Genomic DNA, 26,762 nt, shown 5'->3' on the forward strand with positions numbered 1-26,762 from the left:
CTTGATGTGGGAGAGCATGAGGCGTTCAAAGGACTTCATGACCACAGATGTCAGAGCGATGGGTCTGTAGTCATTAAGTCCTGTGATCCTCAGCTTTTTAGGGACAGGAACGATGGTGGAGGCCTTAAAACAGGCTGGTACGGTGCATGTCTCCAGTGAGGTGTTAAAAATGTCTGTGAACACTGGAGACAGCTGATCAGCACAGTGCTTTAAGGTAGAGGGAGAGACAGAGTCCGGTCCACAAGCCTTACGGGGGTTTTGTCTCCTGAAAAGTTTATTCACATCTCTCTCTTTGATGGAGAAAGGTGTCTCTGTAGGAGGGGGGGAGGAGGGGGGGAAGATAGGGGAGAGAGCCTCTGTAGGCAGCTGGGGTGAAACTGTAGCTTTGATGTGGGGGGGTGAAACAAACACACGTGCACATGCACGCACACACATACACACTTGTTTGCACACACTAAAAGAAACGATACTTCAGGTTCACCCCCGTGACCGACCCTCAGTCAGCTCCATCCTCCGACGTCCAATCTTGGAGAACATCAACAGGAAACAATTGGACACTCTGGTAATAATTCTGATCGACTCGCTGTTCATTTAACTTGTTCCTGCAAATAACTTTTTCATTATTGTTTTCATTTTTGTTTTTAAATACATGTGTAATGAAATATATTTGTGGATAATGTTTTTCAATACTGTATATGCATGTTTTAGTTAATTAATGTAAATTCTGATCTCCTATGGCATTTAATTTTACACTTATATCAACCTAGTGCTTACAATATGCAAAATAACAATAGACATGTTTAACTTTTACTTTTTTTCTTCATGTGTTAAAGTATTACGTTCCTCAATTGTGATTTGCTTAATGGTGTGCATGTATCTGGTGCAGGGGGAGATAAAGCACACTGTGCAGCGCCCACAAAAAGTACCAGCATCACATCGCACTGATGCAAACCCAGCAGCAGCAGCAGCAGCAGCAGGAAACCCAGCAGGTAATGCTGCACAATTAATGTTTGGCACACACAGATTTAGAATAGCGTCAGAGCTCTGCTGTACGCAGTTATAAATTGGATTTTTTGCAGATCCAAATTTGTATTTCTGCAGCTTGTATTTAGAGCAAATGTGTCAAACTCAAGGGGCCAAATCCAGCCCTTTAAAGCTCCCAAGTAGAAAGTAAAAATGACAGCGAAAACATGACTCATTGTGTAAATTACCAACTGATTCAGTTGTAGATAACTCAGTACTTCCAAATACACAAATTCAATGAAAATGCATGTGTTTTCCCATGCTTATATTACATGATGGCAGTCATTTTTATTCTCTAATTGCTGTAACTACTCTCAATTTTTTTTTTTTTAAATCTTACAATTTTCTTTAATTATTTCCCCAAATTTCTCCAAATTGGATAATAATTTGTCACAAAATCAAGAAAATTTAAGATTGTGCAAGGACTAATATCTAATATCTGTTATTATTGCTTGGTTATTGTTGGTGCCTTACATACTCTAAATATTATTATACATGGAAGTGCAAACTAGGGCAAACAAATGATAAAATAGCTAATTTTTTCGCCTATAATCTTTGGGATCAAACTGCTCCGTTTTCATCTAAAATGAGTTTGACACCCCTGATTTAAAGCCTAAGATGCCTGGAACCTATTGTTACCCTGCATGTTCTTTCTTTCTTCTTCTTCTTCTGAAGAAATTATACTTCCCATACACGGACAATCACCAAATTTTGCACACAGGTCCAGTCCCATGCCAGATTGCCTCAGCTGCAAAAACAGACCAATAGTCCTAAAGGTGGCATTACAGGAAGCCTCTAAAATTCCAAATTTTTGACTATTCATTACAAATCAAACGTATGTGCTACAGATTTGACTTACCAAAATGTAGCATACTGAAGAAACCTTTGTACATTTAAACTTATTGCAAATTATGAAGTTCATTACTCTGTTTTTTAATGGAAAACTGTAAAACTTATAAAAGGTATCTCCTCCCACAATTTTTGCTTACTTGTCACCAAACGTGCTTATAACTTGAACATCCTCAGACTGTCCTACACAAACGATCCACACAGATTTTTGATTTGACCCTACATTGCATTATAGTGTTTGACTGTAAACGGTACTGTAAATTCTCGCTAAATACATGTTCATCAAAAATAAAATTGCAAATTTTAAAGTCATTGTAGATGATGTTTGGAAAACCTCAGAATTTTATCTAAAAAACATTTCTTTATTACTTTATTTATGTTATAATGTTTTGAATTTCACTCTCACGTCAACATTTGGACTCGAGGCAAAAACGACAGTTTTTAACCTCAGTTTTTCCTCTTATGGAGCCCATAAATCATTGTTAAAAACCAACATCTCAATGCTGTCTTGGTGCAATGTGTATCTTAATTAATTAATTTTTGACAGCCATTTAAAATCTGCTTTTAAACACTAGCACTTGCTGTCTTACACACAGGTGACCGGCCTATTCAATTAGTGAAGCAATTTTTTTAATCAATCTTAAAAAATAATCATTAAATTAATAAATATAGCCCTCTTACGTTTATTTATCATCCTTGGCTATAATGACCAGGGTTAGCCTAACCCTTTTCTTAAGGACTTATCTAAGCGGTCCAATATAACCCCAGCTAAAATGAAAAAAGAAAAGAAAAGACTCTCTTCACAGTCATATAGTTTCCTAGCTGAAGTCTTGATAAAGTGGATCATGGTTATCTATTTACAATGATAATCTGCTGTATTTCCAGGTAGAATACTAAAGCCCAGAGGAGCAGAGAGACTCAGGGGCGCTGACAGAAAATCCAATGCTAAGCCAGGGTGGAGAGTCCCACCTAAAGTCTGCGAGACCCCCTATTACAGAGTAATATAAACATGTTATCTAACATTTTACAGATGCAAATGAAAGAAATTGTTTTTATACAGTATCTGTACTCCTTACACTGTATGAACTTTGAATTGTAGCCGCTTCATCATAGAGCACAAGATGCAGACAAAGCATCGGCAGCAGGCCCACGGTACGTAAAAGGTTGTTTTAAACTTAACTTTAACCTTGCAGCTGCTGTTGTGGGTTCTCAGGTTGGAGTTTTTACAGAAATCTTGCTCAAGGAATTGAATAAAGATCTAAGCTTCACAGAGATAAGACTCGATCTCTCTCTGTGTGTATTCAAAGGCAACATAATGCGTTTGTAACAAGTCTCATATGTTCAACTGCAGGTACAATGAGGAGCAGCACTTCTGTTATTATCAGGATCACCATGCACAGCTCAATGCCTGTAGGGGGAGGAAGAACAATGACCTTCCTCTTCCTCCTCCTCAAGAAAACACAAACGAGCCATGTGAAGATCAAGCTGCTCTTCCTGTTGAGCCATACCAGCTGTAAGTTAACAGGATACATTGTGACCAGTCATGTGCCAAGTCCAAACTGTAATGAATATCATTATTTATGAATTTATAATTCATATTTTTATTTGTGGATTTTCATGTTAATCTGTCTCACAAACCCAGAAGTACCACAACAATGTGTTTACCTTTTTATCTGTTTTTGAGTTGAGATGTCTCACTATGGGATATACGCCTCCACGTCATATCTCAGAAGCCCAATCTCATTACGCCAATCCTGATTGGCTGGTGAAATGTATTCATTCGCTGCAGGTAGTCCCTTCTACTATAAGTAGAGTGTTTGGAGAATACAGCGCCATTCAAATAAGCAAACCTCTTCACACTCACCCAGCAAGAAGGGCTGTCTGGTGAGACATTTCACTCATATTACTCAGAAAAACGGAGTTATGCAAATAACCTATAGCTCTTTTTCATAACATTTGTTTTGATGTCTCACTATGGGATATGGTAGCTCCCGTATTGCAGACAAGCTTATCTTGCATTATACCAGCCCGCAGGGCAAGCATTGTTCCGATCAGGACAGAAGAACCGCCTGTGCCACGCACGAAGCGGAGACATCCAGCCGGTAAAACCGGACAAAAGTGAGGGGCGAGGATCAACTCGCCGCAGCACAAATATTCTGAACAGACACTCCCCTGAACAAGGCCCAGGATGTGGCTAAACCCAGAGTCAAATGTGTGTGACAGGTACTGCTTAGTAACAGGCTTCCCTTTATGGGGCGAAGCCCAGGAGATGAAGAGCTGATCGCTCCTCCTGAAGCTCCCTGTCATATCCACAGCGCACAGCATGCACCGGACACAACAAATGAGGCTGCTGCTCACACTGTGAGGCAGAGAAAGCTGTGAGGTCAATAAGAGAACTAGATGCCCAAACCGGCACAAAAGCCCAGGAAGAACTGAGTGCACAATGAGTGCACTGACAGTGCATGGATGTCACTGACACATTTAGCTGACGCCAAAGCCAGTAACAACACTGCCTTCAGGCACACAAACTTCAAGTTTGGGTGTCCCATCGGTTCAACAGGAGGACGTTTAAGTCCCTCCAGAACCACAGCCAAATCCCACGATGGCACCAGCGGCCTGGACACAGGGAGGAGTCTGTGTGCGCCTTTCATAGAACGAACGATCAGTGGATGCTGACTCGCAGTTTTATCCCCAAAGCTCATGTGACAGGCAGCAATAGCTGCCAGATACACTTTTCAGAGTGGAGAATGCCTTCCATTTGTCAATCAGCTCCTGCAAAAATGACAAAATCACTCCCACCGAACACTGAAAAGGGGTGTGTCCTGACTGGTTTCACCAGCCCTCAAACACCCTCCACCTACAGTCGTACAGAGACCTTGTGGAGGAAGCCCGAGTGCTCTGTATGGTGGAAATTACATGCGGTGAGAGTCCCACGGCTCTCAGGGGGAGGATGGAAGACTGAGCCCTCTGCCTGTGACAGCAGGTCCCTTCGCAATGGGAGTTGTCAGGCGCGAGTGCGCAGCAGCCGGTAAACTTCTACCAGCCAGTGCATAGCAGCCACCAGGATCAGAGTGTGTCCGTGCTGCCTCACCCTGGTGAGGGTGGGGGGTATCAAGGCCAGCGGGATAGCTGGAATTCCCACATGTGGAGGCGGCTGAGGCGGGTCACAAAGATGGCTGATGTCATTACACCAAGCAGCCAAAGATACGTCTTGAATTGGATGGACCTTCCCGGTTGGAAAAACGTAAGACGCATTGTAAAGATTTCCACCCGTGTAGCCGAAAGGCGCGCTGTGATGGACCCAGAAAGACTATCTCCTGTACTGGCACCAACATGCTCTTTTTCATGTTTATCACAAAACCAGTGGCACTGAGCTCCTGCTGCTGAATGGCCGGTCCTTCCAGGAATGCGCCACCTCATCCAGCACCTCCAGGAAGACAGGGAGCAGCTGCTTCGCTGGACCTCTAGTTGCGGGCAGCCGCTTCCCCTCGTAACGGGACCTGGTCATCTCGGTCACGACAGCATGCCAGGGGATGGCTAGTCGGGCAGCGGCGCATCTGCACACATCCAGCATGTCCAAGCCGGGGAGCAAAGAAGCTGATATGTTTCCCTCAGCTCCCTCCATAAAGCCCACAGAGGCGACAGGCTTTAGAGCATGAGCCAGGGGGACGAAAATATCGTCGTCCTCTTCATCTTCTGAAAGTAGGAGTTCAGAGGTGACTTCATCGTTGTCCCCACAGTCCAGGTCCAGAATGTCGTCCCCGGGTGGAAGAACAAAGGCGAGGTCGAACTGTGAACCCCTGCTGGAAACAAGTCCCACTGCCGGCTCCGCACAGGTCTCCGGCTTCATCTCCGCCATGACGACCTTGGTGCCGAGAGGGGAAAGATAGGTTCCCTGCTCTGACAAGCTGACTTGGCGCACCAGTTGGATACGGAGGCTCTTCACCATAAAGATGGTGCAGTGGCGGCAGGAACCGGGGGCGTTCAGGGCCTGCTGGCTGTGTTCCAGCCCAAGGCACCCTGAGCAGACCTGTGTGTCTCAACCCGAGATTTTGGTCCTGCAGAGGCGAGCCTCTGAGTCTCCAGATCCCTCCATCTTCTCCTCTGTGCTGGTGTGGGAGCAGTAAGAAGTGTTTAGCTAGCACTGCCACGTGGCTGCTAGCTGGGGACCAACACCCAGCGCCTGGCGACCGCATGGGGTGGCGAGAGTGGTCTCGTAACCGAGCCACTAAATGGTGCTCAACAGCCGTGGTGTTGCGTCAAGAGAAGCTGTGAGCCGAGCCAAAAACAGGTGTGTCAGCGGTCGGCCCTCGACGGCCGTGCAGGCGTCGAAGCAGTGTTAAACCGAACATGGAAACAAGGAAAACACTGGTCGACCTGGTGTGGGCGAGAGCAGAGAAAAAACATCAACAGCAGCATCCAGCAACGGAATCCAGAAAGGGTCCACCTGTGGACAGTTCAGCTGCTGTGACGCGAGACAGCTCTGAGTGAGTAGAGGTTTTTGAATGCTGCTGTATTCTCCGCCCCCTCTAATTATAGTAGGACAAATTACCTGCGGCGTATTAATACATAGTGAAATTGGGCTTCTGAGATATGACGCGGAGGCGAATGTTCCATCGTGAGACATTGAAACGAATGTTATGAAAGAGAACTCTATTTCAAGTGAGATCAACCAATCAAAGAACAACAGCAATGACAAAACAGAATTATTAAACCACAAGTTCATTTAAAAAATGCTTAAAAGACCAATAAATCATCTTAGTCTTGGCCAGTTTAGACTAATTTGTGAAAGTTAAAACTGTGAAAACTAAAATGTTATTCAACTGTATGTGTCAGGGTGGCTGCAGCTCGTAATGAATACCTGCAGAGGAGGCAGGAGGCCAACCAGTTCAAACTGAGAGCAGAGAAACAGCAGGTAGGACGAGAGTCAAGAGCCACTGTTTACCTCTATGTAGATACTTAATCAGAATCAGAATTCCTTTATTAATCCCAGGGGAAAATTGCTTATGTTACAGCCACAGGAAAAAAATAAAAGAAATCACAAATAAAAGAATAAAAATGTTAACAAAGACGAAAGAAAGAATAAACGTTAAATAAGTGTATAATTAAGTAAAAGACTGTTAAACACTGAATGACTGTGACTGTGACTATAAACACTCCTTTTGAAAAACTAGAAATCCGTAAAACCACGTAATCGAACTGAAATTGGCAGCATCTACCATGTAGTTAAGTGTTATTTAATTCAAAATGTAAGACCTTGTCCAACGAGGCATGTTTTGGATACAAAAAGAAGTATCTGTTCATCTCATCACACATCTGGTCAATTTTATATTTCTTGAGGTTTTACAGTAAGAATAGCATTGCTAACACAGATGGATATAAATATAAAAATACACTTAGAGTTCAGGCCGAAGCACTAGAGCAGGGGTGTCAAACTCATTTTAGTTCAAGGGCCACATACAGCCCAGTTTGACCTGAAGTGGGCCAGACCAGAAAAATCCATGTTGTTTGCGAAGGAAAAAGCACAAATAAAAACAAAATCCTGAATGTTAAGCAATTGGTGAAAATACCTTGACCCTGCAACAAAATTTCTCAAAATTTGCCAGATTTCTGTGGGATGATTTGCAAGAATTTTCCAGGTTTTAGAAAATTGTTACAATTTAATATCACTGTAAATGATTTAGTTCGGCAACATGTAAATGTGGTAATTTACAAAAAGTCCTGTTTTGAACTAAATCTTCCTGCGTGCCGGACTAGATGTTCTCGCGGGCCGAACTTGGCCCTCGGACCTTGAGTTTGACATATGTGCTCTAGGGCAATGTTTCTCAAATGGGGGTTCGTGTTCCCCTAGGGGTACGTGATGGTACGACAAGGGGTACATGAGAGAGAGAGAGAGAGAGTGGAAAATTAACAAATAAATTGTCAGTCTTGGTCCTTCCCTAGGCGTGAGATGACCGGAAATAATACAACCTATAGAAATAATCAATTCAGGAGCCACAATGTTTGTCAACATTGGGGTCGCCTGAAATTTCTGAAAAATTAAAACCGATTTTTTTAATGATTTTATTATTAATATTTTCTTTTTTTAAATTAAAACGACACACAATCTTAAACAACTGCATTTCTATACTTTCACTTTGTGAAATATAATTCTAGTTCAACTAAAATGCAATAAAAAAATAAATATCTGAGCTCAAGCATGATCAAAAACTACTTCTAGAAAAAATATGTCATTGGAGTCTCCAGAAATTCTTGATATCAAAATGGGATCACAATCTAAAAAAGGTTGGCAACCACTGCACTAAATAGTGTTTATTTAAGCACTTATTTACAAAGTGAGATTGTTTAAAATGTGTGTTATTATGCGTTAATTTCATCATTATGCAGCTCGATAGTTGTTTTTAAATATAGTTTTCTAAGCAAAATGTTGAAATCAGAAAAAAGGGGGTACTTAGATTCAGAAATAAGAGAAAGGGAGTCCTTGAGCCAAAAAAGTTTGAGAACCACTGATTCAGAGTGCTAATTATTAAGCAATATCACATGAGAGGGATTACTGTTGTGCTGAAATATCAGCACTGATGTGATTCCGTCGTAGGCACGAGGCGGCAGGCTGAGTGCCGTAGATATAGTGCCATAGAACAGTGTCAGTGTCAGTTTGCAGTGCTCATGTATAGTATAGGCTGATTTACAGTTATTATTTGTTTCTCTGGTTGTCAGGGTCTTCGCCCGTGTACTGCTGAGCGAATGAGAAGGCTTGATGATCAGCATTTTGATATGGAACAATCAGATGGACACAAATTCCAGGACAAAAGACAAGAGGGACAGCAGGTTGGAAGCATAAAATACTGCACATGCATTTTGACCTACTGTATTGTTATTAACGGGGATAAACTTTTCTTCCAAGCCTTTGAAGCAGAACTAAGTCACTTTCTCACCTTAATAAATCCTTCTTGTAGTCCCTGTGAGGGTAATACAAGTGTTTATGGGGTGATTGGGGGGTCTTTCACACACTGTTGTCGTAGTGTGTGTGATTGCGCTACAGGCACGCACTCACACTCGCTACCCAGCGCTCCATCAGGCAGCACACACACAAATATCCATCTATTTATCTGTCCATCACTGAAAAAGTGTGCGCGCGTGTGTGTGCAGGAGTACCTGCGTGAGCTGGATCTGATCAGACAGCAGTATCACCAAGACATGAAAGAGATGAAGCTCAGAGCTGAAGCTGAGGTATGGACCGTGGCTCAGGTGGTAGTGGGTCGTCTTCTGATCGAGAGGTTGGGGGTTCGATCCCAGTACCTGACTATGTGTCAAAGTGTCCTTGGGCAAGACACTGAACCCTAAGTTGCTCCCAGTGGTCGACTTGCGCCTTGCATGGCAGTCCTGTCCCACTGGTGTGTGAATGTGAGAGTGATTGGGTGAATGAGCTGATATGTAAAGCGCTTTGAGACTGCTTCAGTGTGGTGATAAAGCGCTATATAAAATCAAGTCCAAATCAAGTCCATTTACCTCCCCATCTGACAAAGATGCTGAATTCAGATGAAAACAGAAACATATCCTGACTCGTTCCTTCCTGCAGCCACGGCTTCCACTACACAAAAATGACACATTTGTGGTGGAAAAAACGGAGAAAGGTTCCGAGCCATCGGCAGACAGCAGGGAACAGAAGAAAGCTGCTCCACAGGTAACAGAGACAATGAAACCTCTTTATTATAACTTTCATCTTTAAAGCTCCCATCCATGCAGATCCATTACCCTCACATTTAATTAATTCAGTGGATTCTTCAGCATTTCTCTCAGAAATTAAAAACCCTAGTTATAATATTTTTTTTTAATTCCAATATCTCAACAGACAAGATTTTTAAATATGAAAACCAAAGTGTTTTTTTCCAATCTGCAGAAGGGAATCATGTTTGAGATCCGATTGGATGGAAGAGAGGCCGAAGGTTTTGTGAAGGATCAAGAAGGCAGAGGAAATGAGGTGAGAGTGAAAATGAAGCCGACGTCTCTGTCATTCTTTGCTTTTCTTCTTAAGATGTTAATTTTCTCACCACCTTCTCATACAGGAATCACACATATTCAATCAGACTCTGACCTTCAATGAAAATGAGAAGTTAACGTTTAGGATTTGGCAGGAGAAGAGGAAGGAGTGGAGCCACAGGACTCCTCACACTCTGTTGGACGCTCTCAGCAACATGGACGTCAACTCCCTCTGTTGGACAGCTCATGAAGAAAAGCAAGGTGCAAACATTTGAAAGAACCTCTAGCCAACAAATCAGCTGTTGGAAATACTGTACTCTGTACTATGCACTACAAACCCAATGAGTATGTAGAGGTTGGCCAAAATATGGACTTTTTTCAATATATATATACAGTATATATATATATATATTTAGCACTTTAGAGTAGCCATTAAAAGAAAAATGAAAGAACATCAAAAACATTCATTCCGATGTATGATTATACAACAAAAAACGAAGTAAATAATAATAGCATGTGCATTGGAGAGGTAGAAGCCAATAGGCTTACAAATAGAAAGTCGATATAATAGGACAAGGATATAATATAATAGTGCCTGATCAAATATCTTCATCCTATTATATCCTTAAATAGATAAGGATTTTTGTTTTGCTTTTTGTGTACGGGTATATTTAAAGTTCAATAAATGTTAGTTCTATTGGTGTATTTGATTTAATTTGTAATGTATATATTTATGTCATGTGAGTGTTTCAATTGTCTTTCATAATCCTTCCAAAATATGCTTTAGATATCGGCCATCGGCTGAATAGTTTTTTTTTTTTTTTTTAAATCAGTATTTGCATCAGCCTTTGAAAATCCCATATCGGTCGACCTCTAGTACGTACTGTCTATAAGAATGGTTAGGACAGGGGTCTCCAACCTGCGGTTCTGGGGCCTCACGTGGCCCTTTGACTCTTTTGCAATGGCTCCCTATAGCTTTAAAAAAAAAAAAAAAAAAAAAAAAATATTGAAAAAGGAGTTAATTTTTTACAGAAGCTATTAATGATTAATGACGAATAAAATCAAGATATAACGAATTGTTAACCTAAAATAAATCACGTTGTGCAATGACTCAGCACCTTCCTACATTACCTCCTGCAACATCTACAGACCATCAACTTTCCTGCACCTGTGGCTAACCTTAAGTTTTAAATCCCTAGTAAGATAATTAAACCAACAAAAGCACTATTCTGGAAGAAAATACAGATTTGAATTGTGTGGGAACAGATTAATTTAACCACTAATGTACAGGTTAAATATGCATGTTTTATGAGTGGCAAGAAATGAGTAATTAGCATGTGTTGACCACATGAGGTAAAATAGTTCCTTGTAGAGTAAAGGTTGCAGACCCCTGGGTTAGGAGGACAAGTATGATGACCGTTCCCACTGAAGTATACTTCCAAGTTTCCCAAGATGCATTTCAAGCCTACAACAACAAAAAACAGAAGCACTCTTGATGCTAAATATCTCCAATGCCTTTTAAGTTCTGAAAACATTTTAAGTGAGAAAGTGACCAAGTAGAATATCAACATCTGGTCATTTGAGATATTCAGTGCTACTGACCAAACTTTCGGTTAACTTCAAAATAAAAGCCCTATTTACAAACATGTTAAATAAAAACTAATGGAAGACAAGAAAAGATGCTTTTGTTTTGAAAAGGGGATGTTTGATTGTTAGCTTTAAGCCGGTCCCAAGACGGTTTTACATTCCCCTCTCAAAAATGTCCCAGTATAGTATATATCCTGGTACTTCTTGCATACTCAATCTTTCCATTTGATTCTTTTTCTCTTCTTTTTGAACAGTACGTTAAATTGAGGATTTGTGTATTCAGACAAGGTTTTTCAGGAATCTTTGCGTTTATCTCCCGACATGTTTTGACTGTCACCTGCCAGTAATCTTCTAATACTATCTAATGTGAACGCACTACATTCTAATCTTGACGTCAGACTAGTACGAGTACATGAGTGGTACGTTAGTATGCGATTTCGAACACAGCCTTGTTCTTTAAATCTGATGCAATGTTTTGTTTCCATAACAACAGTTGATCCAGTAAAACAAAGAGCTGTTGCACAGAAGAACTTAAGGACCATTCAGTAAACCAGCAGCTTGGAAGCAAAATGTTCTGCAGAGAAAACAAGATATATTGGAGTTTGATAAAGCTTTGCACATATACAGAAGCAATACTAAATAGGTTATTTCTTATACTTATTAAAACTATACTATCCCATAAAAACACACACGTACTCAAAACACATACTGTACAACACAGCATCAACAGCAGTTATTTCAGTTTGCTTTGTTTCTTTCACTCACAGATGAGGAGGTGGCAGCTCGCAGACATTGGACCAAAGGTGTCCCCAACACTCTGCTTAATGCCCTGGCTCAGGCTGACCTCATGTCATCAACTCTGGGTTCAGTGAATATAGGTGAGGCATCACTGAGCTAGTCCACAGGGGTTGAACTATAGTCCTTTTGCTACGCAGAGCTTTTTGTCTACTGGTGGCCAGTATCTGTCACAGAGTGAGGACCATGTGTAACATTATAGTTGGCTTCGAATCTGTAAAAGAGCATTTTATTCTTAGATAGCAGCATCTGCACGACCGTTTTGATGGAAGGTTTTTGGGGAAAAATGTCAAGTATAAAGGCAGGAGTATGGATTAAACCGTATTTTCAGGTTTTCTGCGTCTGTTTTCAGAACCAGCGCAGGGTACGGAAGAAGTTCAGGGGGAAACGAGGACTAATGAGAAGAAAGAAGAAATAGAAAGATCTGCTGATGAAGGGGAATCTGACGTGGAGCTGGACGATGAGCATCTGGACTCAAGATCAGACACGTGAGTGGTTTTCTGTTTGTTAGAGCAGGGGTTCTCAACCTTGGGGTCAGGACTCTGGGCTCGCAAGACACTAGGAGGGGGTCGCCAGATGCCTTCAAGAAGCTAAGAATATTCTTTGAGCAATTGAGGCCATTTTTGCTTATTTTTACCCTTTTTCTGCAACTGCACCAAACTTGCCATATTTTCATCTATTTTCATCACTTTTTCTTGCCATTTTTTTGCTCTTTTTAAGGCATTTTTACTACATTACTCCCATTTCTGCCACTTCTCCATCAAATTTCAATGCCTTTTCTGCACATTTTTTCCACTTTCAAGACATTTTTGGCACTTATAAACCATTTTCACCACTTTTCCCACCTATAGGTGCACATGTTGACCAATTATTGTCACTTTTAACCTCTTTTCACTAAATTTCATGCTTGTTTTTGCCAATTTAACCACATTCACGGTTTGTCATCTCCATTATTTGCTAGTTTAAATTATTTGTTCTTACATTTTAAATTACATTACCCCAACGCCCTCTTTTCCCATTTCTGATATTCTTAAGCCAATATTGACACTTTGAACCCTTTATGCCATTTCTTTGTCAGTTTTTGGACACTCTAATTTGCAACTTTTAACCAATTTCTGTGGTTTTCGAAATCCTATTTCACTACTGTTTCCACAATTTTTGCTCACTTTGAACCCATTAAAACACGGATTTACATCTTTAAGATGACTGTATACTATGGCGCAAAAAATAAACTTCCTGGATAACAGTGGATATTATTCAGATAAATAAATAAATGTGGTTATCACAGATTCATAGAACAATGGAACATCATTTTATGGATGGGCCCCACAAAGTTATCCCCTTTATTCCCTCTTATAGATGGCCCTGTCTCCACATGACTGTTCTTGAATGTTCATGTCTGTGTTCAACCACCTTCTAGTATAGTGGGGGTCCATGGTCTCTGGCACCTTTATTTTGGGGGTTGGGGGCTGAAAAGGTTGGGACTGCATTAAACAACACTTTTGATATTGCGATGCTAACATCCTGGTTTTGGTGGTGGCTTAATCCTGGTCTGTTGTCCTGTTTGCATATTTGTATCTCTTTTCACTACTTACTTCCATTGTTACATGTTAATGTACTGTGTAATATGTGGTGTCATTGGTCGGTCCGGGGACTAATAAATGGTAATTAGTTTGTCTTGATATTTCCCACTTATCTGTTTCACTTTAGGTCCTTTGAGGAGTCAGAAGACGAGCTGCAAGAGGCGGTTGCAGACATCATGAGGTGTCTGTTTGTCAAAGAGGACACAGGTTCACACAACAACACAGAGGAAATGGCCGCAGGGGCTGATGGGACAAAGGAAGAGGCGATGGATGGTTCCAAAGAGACTCAAGCAGAGACGATAGTTTCACTCAGAGACATCACGGCTGAGTCATTGAAGCTCGCTGGCTCTGAGGCGGATGGTTCTCTATAGTGTTCAGGTGATTTCCAAAGAGAAGACCACACAGCTTTAGATAAACAGGATTGTCACTGACACAATATGCCTCCAATGATGCCTTAAGTTAACACCCGTCTTTACCCAATGTGTGCTTTGAGTGTGGGTTAGTGGAGGAGAATGGCAGCAAAACAAATGTATATGGTTATTTTTATTGATTCTTGTCCAACTCTTCTTGACATTTCAAAGTGTTTCATTTTGGTGTATTTTGTTGTAAAAATGTACGTGACTGCCCTCTATGGGCTGAGAATGGTTGTTCTAGATGTTTTTGAGCAGAAATGTGATATCACTGACTGATATCAACCATAGTTAAGCTCTTCTAGTGCTACAAAATTGAGAACATGTACTCAATTTTGGCTTACTAGCACACGAGTAGACTTTACCAGTCAAGTAGTGTAACTAGTAGTACTAGTGAAGCAAAAAGTCTCTCTACTAAATTTACTAGTCAGGCAAAATGTGTCACTAGTAAGCCTTGTATGCTAATTAAGGGGTGGGGAAAAGCAAATTCAGGTTTGACATTGGCTTTTGAAAATTTTACAACCAATCCAAGGAGCTGGATTTAGTTATAATCCCTCCTACTGTATTTACATTAAGGCTACTAGTACTAATTGTGAATCATTTGGCTTTACTAGTGAGATTTTGAGTACACTAGTAAAAAATGTGTTCTCCACGTAAATGAATGTGGTGCAATAGTGCAAACTTTACTAGTAAAGCTAATATGTCCATTAGTAGACAATTTATGTTCAGTGTTACTAGTAGTACTAGTAGATTTAAAATATGTTACAGTAAAAAAGAAAAATGACACCCGTCAGCCAAAACCTTGGAGTTTAGTTCCTTTTTAAGTGGTAATCTTTAACACACTTGTAAAAATAAAAGCACAGGCATAGACTAATGGTTTGATACAAACATCAGGAGAATATCATTTGTCTTAGAGTGAATTTAATGTTTTGATGTGGACACAACAATCATTTTACAATGCATGACAGCTTAAATTTATTGCAGCACTAGAATGTTAGTTTAGTGAAACAAACATTTTCTATTTACAAAAAAAATAATAAAAATAAATAAAGATTGTGTAATATATATTTGTATTTCCATGCCTGGACTTCTTCACAAAAACAGAAAAGCAGGAGGTGGAACATTCAAATGAGTGAGAGTTTTGGTCATGTCAGTAAGTCTGAACACTTCCTGTGTGATCAGAAGCAAAAACAAAAAGAAATATTATGACAGTTAGTCAAATTGAAATCTTGTTTGCACTCTTAGCCTAACAGAAATAACATGCATTGAGAAATATACTGCATGTCTTTGCTTTCCATGCTTTGCTTTACAGAGTCAGAGACGATAAGCCTGATCGATTAATAAAGACCAGTGCCCAACTGCTATGGTGAATGAACTCGATTTAAATGCTTTCATTACCATTGAAGTGGTACATCATTTATATTATTAAAATATAATATATTACGTATTCCACACTAAAAGTGTTTTTAGACAAATCCTAAAATACTTTATGGGGAGGGGTGGCCTAATGGTTAAGGTAGGGTGACCATATTTTGAGGACCTTGGCATACTCAATGTTTTCTTGAATCGACCTTGTAACGGCAAAATAAAATATAGTATATGAATAACTTGTTATTGTCCATAAAGTGTGAAAAGCATTAAAATTAATGTACACACGTAAAGACTAGCTACAGAAAAAGAGAACATTTTTTCATTATCCAGAAATTGAAATTTTCATGAAAACAAATTGACATCTTTATGAATTGTCACGTGTCAGTAAAATTACCGTAACGATACTGTTGTAAGAAGCAACTCCTTAACTTTCAGAAACTGTTGGAATTTCTCAAATAGAGCAAATATTAGCAGAGCTATGGTCTGTTAAAATAACATGTTCCCGAGATGCGTTCAGGGATCCTGGGAAACCCAGATATTTTTGATGAGTTTTTAAAATCCGGGCAAGAACCTCGAGGTTGGGATCTCATGTGGAGTTGCCTTAAATTTTTCTTCTTATTTTTCAATTAAAACACACAATCTTAAACAACAGTGTTTCTATACTTTCACTTTGTGAAATATAAATGTAGTTCAACTAAAATGCAATTAAAAATAAATATCTGGGGAAAAAAAAGTTGGGAACCACTCCATTAAATACCATTTATTTCCACTTATTTACAAAATGAGATTCTTTAAAATGTGTGTTATCACTCATTCATTCCATCATTATGCTCTATAGTTGTTTTTAAATAAGTTTTCTAAGCAGAAATGATGCAGTCAGATAAAGGGGGTCCTTGGATTCAGAATCAAGATAAAGGGGGTACCTGAGCCAAAAAAGTTTGAGAGGAAGGCCCTTTACTCCCTAACTCTAACTGCTCGACCGAGCTCTGATAAATGCAGAGGGTTGTGTCAGGAAGGGCATCCTAATTAAAAAGCTGGAGGATTGTCTGTGGTGCCCCTGAAGGGAATCGCCCCAAAGAAAAGAAGAGGAAACAAGATGGTGGACTTCCACCATCAGTCACACAGGTTTGAAAATACAACTCTCCTGTTTTAGTTTTATTTATTTATTCTCAGCTTTGGACAGGAAGGACTTTTTCACATTGATGGTCCATTAGGAATCTGCTTATATTGAATATAACCCCTGTGACTTGGAATGAGCTGGAAGTGTTAAGCAGATGATTAAACTCTTTCTTTGGGAACTTCTAGTCACATAACACAAAAAAACCAAATCAATTACACGACGGTGCGGGTGGTGAGAGCTCAGATGTACTGCTCATCTCTCCAGTGTGCTCATCAGAGACTCCATCGCAGCTAAGAAACAAGCTTCAAATTCCTGGTCGGAGAATCTCTCCACAGAGTCTCTGGCGTTGCGTCGCATCTCGAGCCGAGCCGCCGGCGACAGAGCCAAAATGGTTTCCATGGCGATGGCGTAGCCATCCTCACTGTCGGCCAAGAAACCCGTCTGTCTGCCCTCGTGTGACACCACGATGTCCATCTTTGGACCTCCAGACTTATGAGCCAGAACAATGGTGCCTGCAGCCATGCACTCCACCACGCCTAGAGAGACACGTCACAGGTTAGTCATGGAATAGAACATATTAAAAACACATTTTATTTGGTTTTCACAAGTCCTTACAGTAACTTAGACCAAAGATGGAGCAGGAATTACTCCTGCAACCCATTCTGAAGAACTAAATCCTAGAACCAGGTTTCCTATATATGAGAAGAACCTTCCCCTACAGCCCCAAGGAGAACATCATAAAAATATAAATAATTAATTTCCCTACATCCTCCAATGGACTAATATGAGACGAGTTGACTAACCAAATTTGCAGCCTGTTTCCCTGGCCTGGGTTTTAATATTATATCATCATAAAACACTTTAAAACAAATAATATAGACATGTTTTCAAAGCTTGTTTATAGCGTGAAGAAGATAAAGTTCTGATTGCTGTCAGAGGCCTGAGCCCAGGCAGTGAATGATACAGTATGACAGAAACACTGTATGAAGATAAAGATGAGCGGAAAGAGAGACATGACCTAAAGGCATCCACACACTGTGCGATTTTTGGCCGATTTTGAGTCGATTTTCGACTCATGCGAGTAGTATACATAAGGTCACGAGAAGCGATTAACACCTCAAGACCAGCTCCCGATCGGCAATCGTAGGGTCATACGTGAGGGTATCGCACAGTTGAAGCACTGCCACGGACCGGCTTACCGTAAACGCTCACAATGCGCATGCGCAAACACCGTAGGACAGCTGTAAAATTGACGGACTGTACTGCCCACATCTGTCCATCCATCACGTCATCACTTTTCTTTTTTAAAGCTCTTTTTGCTGAGATTTGCGAGTGTCTCTCCACTTCCGGGTTTTTCTTCTTCGTCTGTTTTAATGGCGACGCTTCAGATTTCTTCTTCTTCTAATTTGTACGTTGCATTTCGGGAAACAAGACCCTGATGTGTCGTGTATGAACGTTCAGTGTGAGCAGTCAGAGTGTCGGTCCGTACAGTGTGAGAACATGAATCGTGAGCTGCGCACATTCTGGCTCTGTACGTGAGTCGCAGTTTGAGCTGTAGCTGAGTACAACGATTGAAAAAAAATCACACACTGTATCCCAGCCTTTAGTTATGAGTCTAAAACAATTTAGATTAGTCTTTAGAAGGGTTTGGAAAAAAAGAACCATAAAATCACTTTAATTTAGAGAAAAGCATGTTCTTACTTTTTCAAGAGAAAAAAAGAACAAAAACCTTGCAGGGACAATGCAGCAACGATTCAATTAAAGAACTGAAAAACACTTAAAATTACCTGATATCAGTAACACAATCTTTAACATATTAAAAACATTAAAGCTCTCAACAGGCTGAATAGTGCAGAATAGTGCAACTAAAAGGCAAAATATCTCAACATGTCAAATAACAAAGGATACATTCAAAGTCAAATGCAGATTTAATTTAAATAAACTATCATAAGTTACTAAATCAAAATACCTGAGAACATGGCTTGGCAAACTGTTGTGCCTTGTCAAAAAAAAAAAAACAAAAAAAACTAAGTGCTTACCTTTCTTATGATTTATAAAATAAATATAATGGGTCTGTAGCTTCGTATGTAAAAAAAAAAAAAAAAAAAAAATAGCCCATTTGTCACTTAAATAACATAAATATGGTATTAAAGACCTTGAAACAGAAAAAAAGCACAACTGAACGTAAAGTGCATTTGCTTTGAACAGAAAAAATATGTTAAACAGCATTTCCACATGTTAAATGTCTATGATTTGTTGAGAAGCATTGTGGGAAGATTCTTTTTAATAAAGAGGAGCATCTCTGCTTTTTCAGTCATGAGTCTAGTCCTGTGTTCGTCCACGATGATGGATGCAGCACTGAATAAGCGCTCACTCTCCACATAGTGCAGGGTGCAGACTGGTACGCAAGCTCTTGCTACTTTAGCAAGGTCTGGAAATCGTTCCTTATTAGTTTTCCAGTATGCCAATGGTGATGCACTCTGACAGGTAGATAGTCATCTCTGATGGTGCTGCTGCAGCACTCTCAGTGTGAGCCTGCTGAGGGGTTTCTTCTGCCAGGATTTCACCAAACATTGAAGAAAAGGGTCCTGGTCGGGGCACTTTCTCTGCTGGTACCCCTGTGTTGTTAGCTTCAGGCACTTGGTTTGGGTCCCTCTGAGTGGCCTCTGTCATCAGATCAAGAAGCTGTCTGTGTGTTTTAGTCTTGAGTCCTTCCTCAGAATAAAACTTGTCTTTGTATCTTGAATGGGGCAAAAAAATCATTACATTAATTTTGTTTCAAACCACTTGAAAATAAAAAAATAACTCCAGTATGTATAAGTAAATGCTTATTTTATTATCATTATTTGATGATAATTTTCTCACCTTGGGTCTATGATGGTTGCCAAACTGTACAGGGGCTCCTTTTCAATGTCAGCAAATCTTTTGGTGACGGCTTCCAGCAATGTGACCTTAGTTGTCTTCACACCGTGATCTGCTGCAGCACTTTTGGAAAGTAGACACTTTAAAACCATCACAGAGGGTATGACATCAGCAGCAGTTGCAGTTGATGAGCATATTTCCTTAGTCAGCTCTTCAAAAGGTTCCAGGAGTGTTGTCGTGTTTTCAATCAATTCCCACCGGGAAGATGTAAAGGTAGCAGGTAGCTCAAAGTCAGCCGCGTAGACACCCAATGCTCGTTTTTGCTCAAAGAGACTGTGGAGGATGTAATAGGTGCTGTTCCACCTAGTGCTGACATCTTGTTGGTGGGCTGTCACCTCACCTCAGTTGTTTCTGTACACTCTGAAGTCTTGCATATGCTAACGGAGAGTGCCTGAAGTGTCCCACAATGCATCTCCCTTTGGCAATGCTGTCACTTACACTGCGCTGTGACAGCACTGCATCATGGATGGCTAGCTGCAGGGTGTGTGCCATGTACCCCAAACTTGGATACCCAGCATCAGTCATAGCTTTCACCATGTTTCGGGCATTATCTCTCAGTATCACGTGTACCTTGTCTTTTGGAATATGCCAAGTTTGAAACATTTTCTCAAATGCGGCTGCTAAAGCTACGGCAGTATGGGAGCTCGAAAAATCCTGGGCATGCAGAACAGCTTTTTGAAGTTGAAATTCTGCATCAATCCAGTGAGCTGTTAAACTCAGCATTGACACAGGACTGAGGTCCGAGCTCCATAAATCACTTGTAAAACTTACAGAGGATGACAGACCTTCTTTAAGGAGACGTTCGATGTGAGAGTACACTGTCTGGTGGAGCTCTGGCAGGGCTACGTCTGTGAAATAGCCTTTCTCCACCACTGAGAAAGGCTGGTCATCTAGTCTGATGAATTCAATTATTTTCCTGGTTATTTGCTTAGCCTTCTGACTGTCACGCTCATACGGACGAGTGTTGCCAAGCGTGGGCTGCGTTAACTGCGTCGGACTGTTGCAGTCTTTTTTTCTTTGTCTGCCGTGAGCCTCGAAAACTCACCATACTCTGTCAAGTGTTCTTCAAATGTCGGATCAAGTTTGTTGTGTTGAAGCCTTTTAATGTGCTTCCCCTGCGAGGTATTTTTTCATTGCATGTGTTGCAGGATGCAAACTTTACATCACTCTCACAGATCTTATTAAAGCTCCACACGGCAGACATGTTTGTTGTGGTGGTTTGCCCCCGTGCCCCTGCGCAGTGTGAAGGAAAGGGGGAGGGGGACACTACTCTGCACACAGAGCCTCTGCCGGCTGCAAAGTACGAGCTACAGGACAGGTGATCAGTTTTTGTGATCGGCAATGTAAGGCATTGATCGACAAACGCCAATCACATACTTTTCCACGGAGATCGGCCGATAATGATCAGTGGCCGATCAAACGGAGCACCGTTAGTCTTTAGAGTTTTTGACCAATTCTTAATATGAGAGTGAAGCCTTTCTGACCACAGCTGGAAAAAACTATTGGATAATTGATCATTAATTATAATTATAGCAAATGTTTCTGTTGTAATCTTAACTTCATTATAATTGAATTTAGATAATTGACTATGTAATTGTAATAAAAATTCTCCAAAAATTGTAAATTATAATCTAACGCAAAACCGTTACCATGTTACAGTTCTATGTACAGTTCTACACATGTAGTTAACAATCAATAAAACAGGGGTAACTGATACAAAAAAGGCTCAGATGCCCAAAACTATATTTTCATTGATTAGGAAGCAAAAGGTAACCAATAAATCAGAAGGAAATTAGATGATAAATATTTGTTTTAGTGTATTTTACAGCTGATTACGGACCCATTATCATAAGAGATGCTTACAGAAAGCTAACACAAGAGAAAGGTTAACATTTACTAGGTTATTTATTAATAGCTGTGATTAATTGTAATTCAACTTTAGTAATTGAGAACATATTTGTAATTGACTTTCTGAGGATGAAATAGTATTGTAATTGAATTGTAATTTTTTTATTTAAAAATAAAATAACAATAACAATAATAATAATTAGAAAAATGCTGGTCATTGTAATCATAATAGAATTGTAATTCAACATGGATAATTGAAGATGTAACTGAAAAATGTATTTGACCCCAACCCTTGTGGTAGAAGAGCAATGTTTATTATTATGTGTGTGTGTGTGTGTGTGTGTGTGTGTGTGTGTGTGTGTGTGTGTACCTATTCCAAAATGCTCGTTCCACATGGTGTGCAGGCCAATGGTAGCGTCTGCCAGCTCTCTCTTCAGCTCCTCAAAGGGGATGTTGAGTTTAAAATGCACTCGATCGCCCACTCCCAGCTCCTGACAGAGACCCCTCAGCATCAGGACCCTCTCCTCATCCTCCTGGTTTCTACATCCTCCAATCAGCACGAGCCGAAGCGACTCCCTTCCCCCCATCTGCTCCGCATTCCTGTTCAACAGCTTACAGAAGGCCCTGATCTGGAGCCGGTGGTCCTTCTCTGGCCTGAACTGACCCACAGACACGATGGAATGGCACTTCCTGTCCTGTCTGCCACCCGCCGCTTTCTCCACTTTACCCTCCAGCTCTTTCCCAAGCTCCTCCCAGTCCTCCTCCACCTCGTCTTCATCCTCCAGTGGGATATCGAGGAAGGCCCTGACATCACAAGGCGGGTAGACGATGCTGGTGCGGCTCGGAGAACGCCACAGTGCCAGGATGTGTCCCAGCGTCCAGGTGGAGTTCACCATGATGACGTCACTACAGGAGCCGGCGAGGCCGTACAACAGAGCGAAGATGCAGTAATACACGACCTTCACTGCACTCAGAACTGGATTACTGGAGATGAAGTCGGCGTTGTTGAATCTGGAGTCAAAAGACACAAGTTTTAAATAGAATGGTTTCAAGAAGAACCAATCAGCTTTTGAATAATAATAATAATACTACATTTTATTTGTATTGCACTTTACATAAAAGAAATCTCAAAGTGCTACAAAGAAAGCAATAGTAAAACAGTTTAAAACCAAAAACAATGAGGCATAAAAAAAAAAAAAGGCTACGAAAAGGCCTTAGTAAAAAGTTGTGTCTTTCGGCTGCGTTTAAAAGAATCCACAGTCTGTGGAGCTCTCAGATAATCAGAGAGAGCATTCCACAGTCTGGGAGCAGTTGAGCAGAAGGCTCACCCATGCTGCACAGCTTGGTTCTGGGGATCTTCAGGAGGGGAGCTTTGCTGAAACGGAGGGTGCGTGAGGAGGTCTGGGGGATAAGGTAGGCTGGGGCATTTCTGTGTACACACTGGTGGGTGAGGAGGGAGATCTTATATTCAATCCTTTGTTCCAGAGGGAGCCAGTGCAATGATTTCAGGATGGGGGTGATATGATCATATTTGCGCACCCCCATCAGGATCCTTTTGAGGTATATTTCCCATTTTGTGTCTTTGTTTTCACCATGTAATAGTAAAGCTGGCTCATTATTAATAAAGATAAAGATAAACATTAAACCACAAATCATTCATTTTATTGATTAAAAACATTAGCTGCGTTTCCACCCATGGAAATGTGCAAAATCTAAAAAGCGCAATAAAGACTGGTAATGGAAACATCTGAATTTCAAAAAATTATCAATAAAACTTTTACGCTTCCATGAGGAGGTATTTCAGACATTTTGATATTGAAAAAAGTGCTATAGAAACACATTTTCCGCAAATACACGTCACAAGACGTGACATACCTGATCACATGACTACTTATCTCTGAGTAAACATGACGCGTAAACAGAAGAGGAGATCGGGACATTTCTTAGCATTATACTTAAAATCATTAGTGCCATATTTAGACATGAAACAACAAAGGAATACAGAGTGTTATAAGGAGGTTTGGAGCGTTCGTCTTTCTGCCGTGAAGTCTCGCGGGATGAGATTTCACGGGAGTTACAAAGCTCCTGCCCAAAACAGCCTTCAATGGAAACACGTTCAAAGTGCAATACAAAACACATTATCAACATTTAGAAATATCGCTTTTATTTTGCAAAAACCTGCAATGGAAACCCAGCTATTGTCAACTGAATATCACTTTATATTGTTGCTAGGAATGTAATGATTACTCGTGAGGCAGTTAAAAATCGATTCAAAGGTGTCACGGCTCACATCGATACTTGAATCGCAGTACTTTTTTGTAACAGCAGAGGGCGCCATCTATTTAGAATTTGAAATTCAGGATGCACCACCGTGTTTTAAATCAGAAGTGTGGAAGCATTTTGGCTTCCCCAAGACAAAATGAAAGACGTGAGAAAGAAAGCCATATTTTGTTTATTTATATTATTTCTTTGATATGGGATTTGTTTTAAAGTCCAATTGTTAGGGCACAAAATAAATTTTCAGTTGCACTTTTAAAAAGAAAAGGAACTAGTATGCAGTTTTGCATTATTTACTGTCATAGCCACTTTTACAATACTCGAACAGCTTCAAACTCCAACTTAGTCACCAATCGTCCTAAATACCAACTATTTACAAATGTCTGTCTTTTTTAGAGCTTTTCACTATTGGAACAAATTGTCTACGGACTTGAAAGAAATTTATTTCATTTACGCATATTTAAAAATGTTTTAAAATCATATTTTTAACAATTTTTATGTATTTATCATGTTTTTTTGGTGGTGTAATGAAAATATGTCTTGATGTACCTTCTTATGTAATATTTCTGTATATTTTAACTGTCTTTATTTTTTTCTGTTCTTACATGTACGAGAATATTATTATTAGTGTTTTTTAAATGGATCCCAGGAAGATTAGCAATTACCACGGTGGAAGAAATAAATAAAATAAACAACACAAGAAACTCATATCGATATTTTTTCTCAAAGTGGCGATACAAAATAATAATCTTGATATTTTTAACTTCATGAAATCTAACCAGAAAGACAATTCTAGGTTAAATTTGCTTATGAAAAATGCCACACAGGCTTATTTATTAACAAACAGCTACACAATATGTGCCACTTTTGCCTTAGTCTCCTCTAATGGACAGCACGTGTGAGTGAGTTCTGTAGTGTGGCTTGTTTAAGGGAATGTCAGGGTTAGGATGCACTCAGCAATCTATTTAACTGCTTTACATGCTGTTCTGAAAAGTAACGACAGCAGCGACTCCTAAAATAAGTATTTTAATACAAAATAGGCCATAAATTATAAATCTCAGTAATATGGAAAAATTGTGAATGACACTGTTTGACTGTAACCTATGAATAATATTAAATACTTGTATCATGTGATTTGTACTGTGTGGTTGTATAAATCAAAACAAGTTTAAAAATATAGATATATCTCCATATTGTCATTTTCTATATCGCCAAAATAGAAATCTCGATATATCTTCAATCTCAATATATTGCCCAGCCTTATAACACAACATATATATATATATATTTATATTTCTTTTTTTATAAGTCAAAGTGTGTGTGTGTGTGTGTGTGTGTGTGTGTGTGTGTGTGTGTGTGTGTGTGTGTGTGTGTGTGTGTGTGTGTGTGTGTGTGTGTGTGTGTGTGTGTGTGTGTGTGTGTGTGTGTGTGTGTGTGTGTGTAGAACACGCACCGTGCATCCCTCTCTCTGACCACAGACAGCATGTCAGTGCTGACAGTGGGATAGTGAACGTAGCTCGCCACTTTACAACCTCCCAGGTAGCGAAAGATGGGTAAAGTGAAGGCGTAGCCCATTGAATCAATGTATAAGTCTGGAACGAAGGCCGTCAGCGCCTCCCACCCTGAAACAGAATCAGCAATGAGGCTACTGCTGCTGCTGTCACTCCATTAAAACCCATGCACTCATCCAGATCCAGTCTTACCAAGGAACATGGACCCAGCACTCTGGCCCAGTAGTGTGAAGTGAGGGTAGGACGAGGCTTCCACCAACACACGGTGGTTCAGAAAGATGAAGGTGACGGGGCGAGGCAGCGTGATGTTGAAACGCTGACGGGCTCCCTCCAGAATCTGCTCACCAGTTACTCCCTGGTCACCCGTGTAAACCACAAATGAGACCCTTGGGTATCTGGGACAGAGAGGGTGAACATGTTTGATCAACTGTGATGAGTTGATCAATTGAGACACATGAGGTGTGAAAGTTAAAGGGGGGGGAAAAGCTGCACGTTTTAAAAACAGAGTAGTCTGAAGTAATTTAGATATTAATGGCAGTACTAGTAACTTAGCAAGAAAGAAACTTTAAAAATGAATGGTTAAAAAGAGAGAATAAAACAGTATTTCATAAACCAGGGGTTCTCAACCTTAGGGTCGTGAGACACTTGGAGGGGGTCGCCAGATGCCTTCAAAAAACTAAAAATATGTTTAACAATTTGAGCCCATTTTTGCTTATTTTTTACCCTTTTTCTGCAACTATACCAAACTTGCCATATTTTTACTTGTTTTCATCTCTTTTTCTTGCCATATTTTTGCTCCTTTTAATGCATTTTTGCTACATTACTCCCGTTTCAGCCACTTCTCCATCAGTGCCTTTTCTACACATTTTTTTTTTTCCACCTTCAAGACATTTCCATTATTTGCCAGTTTAAACTAATTGTTCATATATTGACCCTTTGAACCCTTTTTACGTCTGTTTTTGGCCACTCTAATTTGCAACTTTTAACCAATTTCTGTTTTTTTTTTTTTTATCCAATTTCACCACCTTTTCAACCATTACTACAATAAACTTCCTGGATAACAGTGGACATTACCCAGATCAATAAATACATTAAATGTGGTTAATACAGATTAATATAACAATGGACCATCATTTTGCTGACTTTATACAGAGGTGTGTGTGTGTGTGTGTGTGTGTGTGTGTGTGTGTGTGTGTGTGTGTGTGTGTGTGTGTGTGTGTGTGTGTGTGTGTGTGTGTGTGTGTGTGTGTGCGTGTGTGTGTGTGTGTGTGTGTTACCGGATCATCAGGGCCCTCAGGGAGCACCACAGCACGCGCTCCCCGCCTCCCCCTGCGTTGCAGTACGGGTGGAAGAAGGCCACCGCGGACCCCTTTTCCTGTGTCCGCCGGGCCCTGCGGCTCTGCAGCCACATGCGGAGGCCCAGGAGAAGCAGCAGCAGCAGGAGGGTGAGCAGCAGGCTGAGGACGAAGCATGGAACCAGCAGGGA

At 40.4% G+C, this 26,762-nt stretch overlaps 2 protein-coding genes across 2 annotated transcripts in view; one reads left to right on the forward strand and one right to left on the reverse strand.

Annotated features, from left to right (window-relative positions):
• LOC114455629 (serine/threonine-protein kinase Nek5-like) overlaps nucleotides 1–15,780 on the forward strand; it is a 30,977-nt gene extending 15,197 nt beyond the window's left edge. Inside the window, 14 exon segments of the mRNA XM_028436981.1 lie at nucleotides 476–562; nucleotides 887–989; nucleotides 2,758–2,870; nucleotides 2,972–3,024; nucleotides 3,224–3,385; nucleotides 6,709–6,787; nucleotides 8,590–8,700; nucleotides 9,022–9,102; nucleotides 9,452–9,556; nucleotides 9,773–9,853; nucleotides 9,939–10,113; nucleotides 12,207–12,317; nucleotides 12,587–12,722; nucleotides 13,945–15,780. Of these exon segments, the coding sequence (XP_028292782.1) occupies nucleotides 476–562; nucleotides 887–989; nucleotides 2,758–2,870; nucleotides 2,972–3,024; nucleotides 3,224–3,385; nucleotides 6,709–6,787; nucleotides 8,590–8,700; nucleotides 9,022–9,102; nucleotides 9,452–9,556; nucleotides 9,773–9,853; nucleotides 9,939–10,113; nucleotides 12,207–12,317; nucleotides 12,587–12,722; nucleotides 13,945–14,188 (1,641 nt within the window). The 3' untranslated portion in view covers nucleotides 14,189–15,780.
• Nucleotides 15,781–16,742: 962 nt separating this feature from the next.
• The window catches only part of alg11 (ALG11 alpha-1,2-mannosyltransferase), a 10,271-nt gene continuing 251 nt past the window's right edge, over nucleotides 16,743–26,762 (reverse strand). The window contains exons 2-6 of the mRNA XM_028436985.1: nucleotides 26,554–26,762; nucleotides 25,469–25,671; nucleotides 25,219–25,387; nucleotides 21,859–22,499; nucleotides 16,743–17,254 (exon numbers count right to left, since the gene is read on the reverse strand). The exon at nucleotides 26,554–26,762 is cut by the window's right edge and continues 10 nt beyond it. Coding sequence (XP_028292786.1) covers nucleotides 16,971–17,254; nucleotides 21,859–22,499; nucleotides 25,219–25,387; nucleotides 25,469–25,671; nucleotides 26,554–26,762 — 1,506 coding nt within the window. The 3' untranslated portion in view covers nucleotides 16,743–16,970. The remainder of the gene's footprint in view (nucleotides 17,255–21,858; nucleotides 22,500–25,218; nucleotides 25,388–25,468; nucleotides 25,672–26,553) is intronic.

The sequence above is a fragment of the Gouania willdenowi genome, chromosome 21 (assembly GCF_900634775.1).
Source record: "Gouania willdenowi chromosome 21, fGouWil2.1, whole genome shotgun sequence".
Taxonomy (NCBI): domain Eukaryota; kingdom Metazoa; phylum Chordata; class Actinopteri; order Blenniiformes; family Gobiesocidae; genus Gouania; species Gouania willdenowi.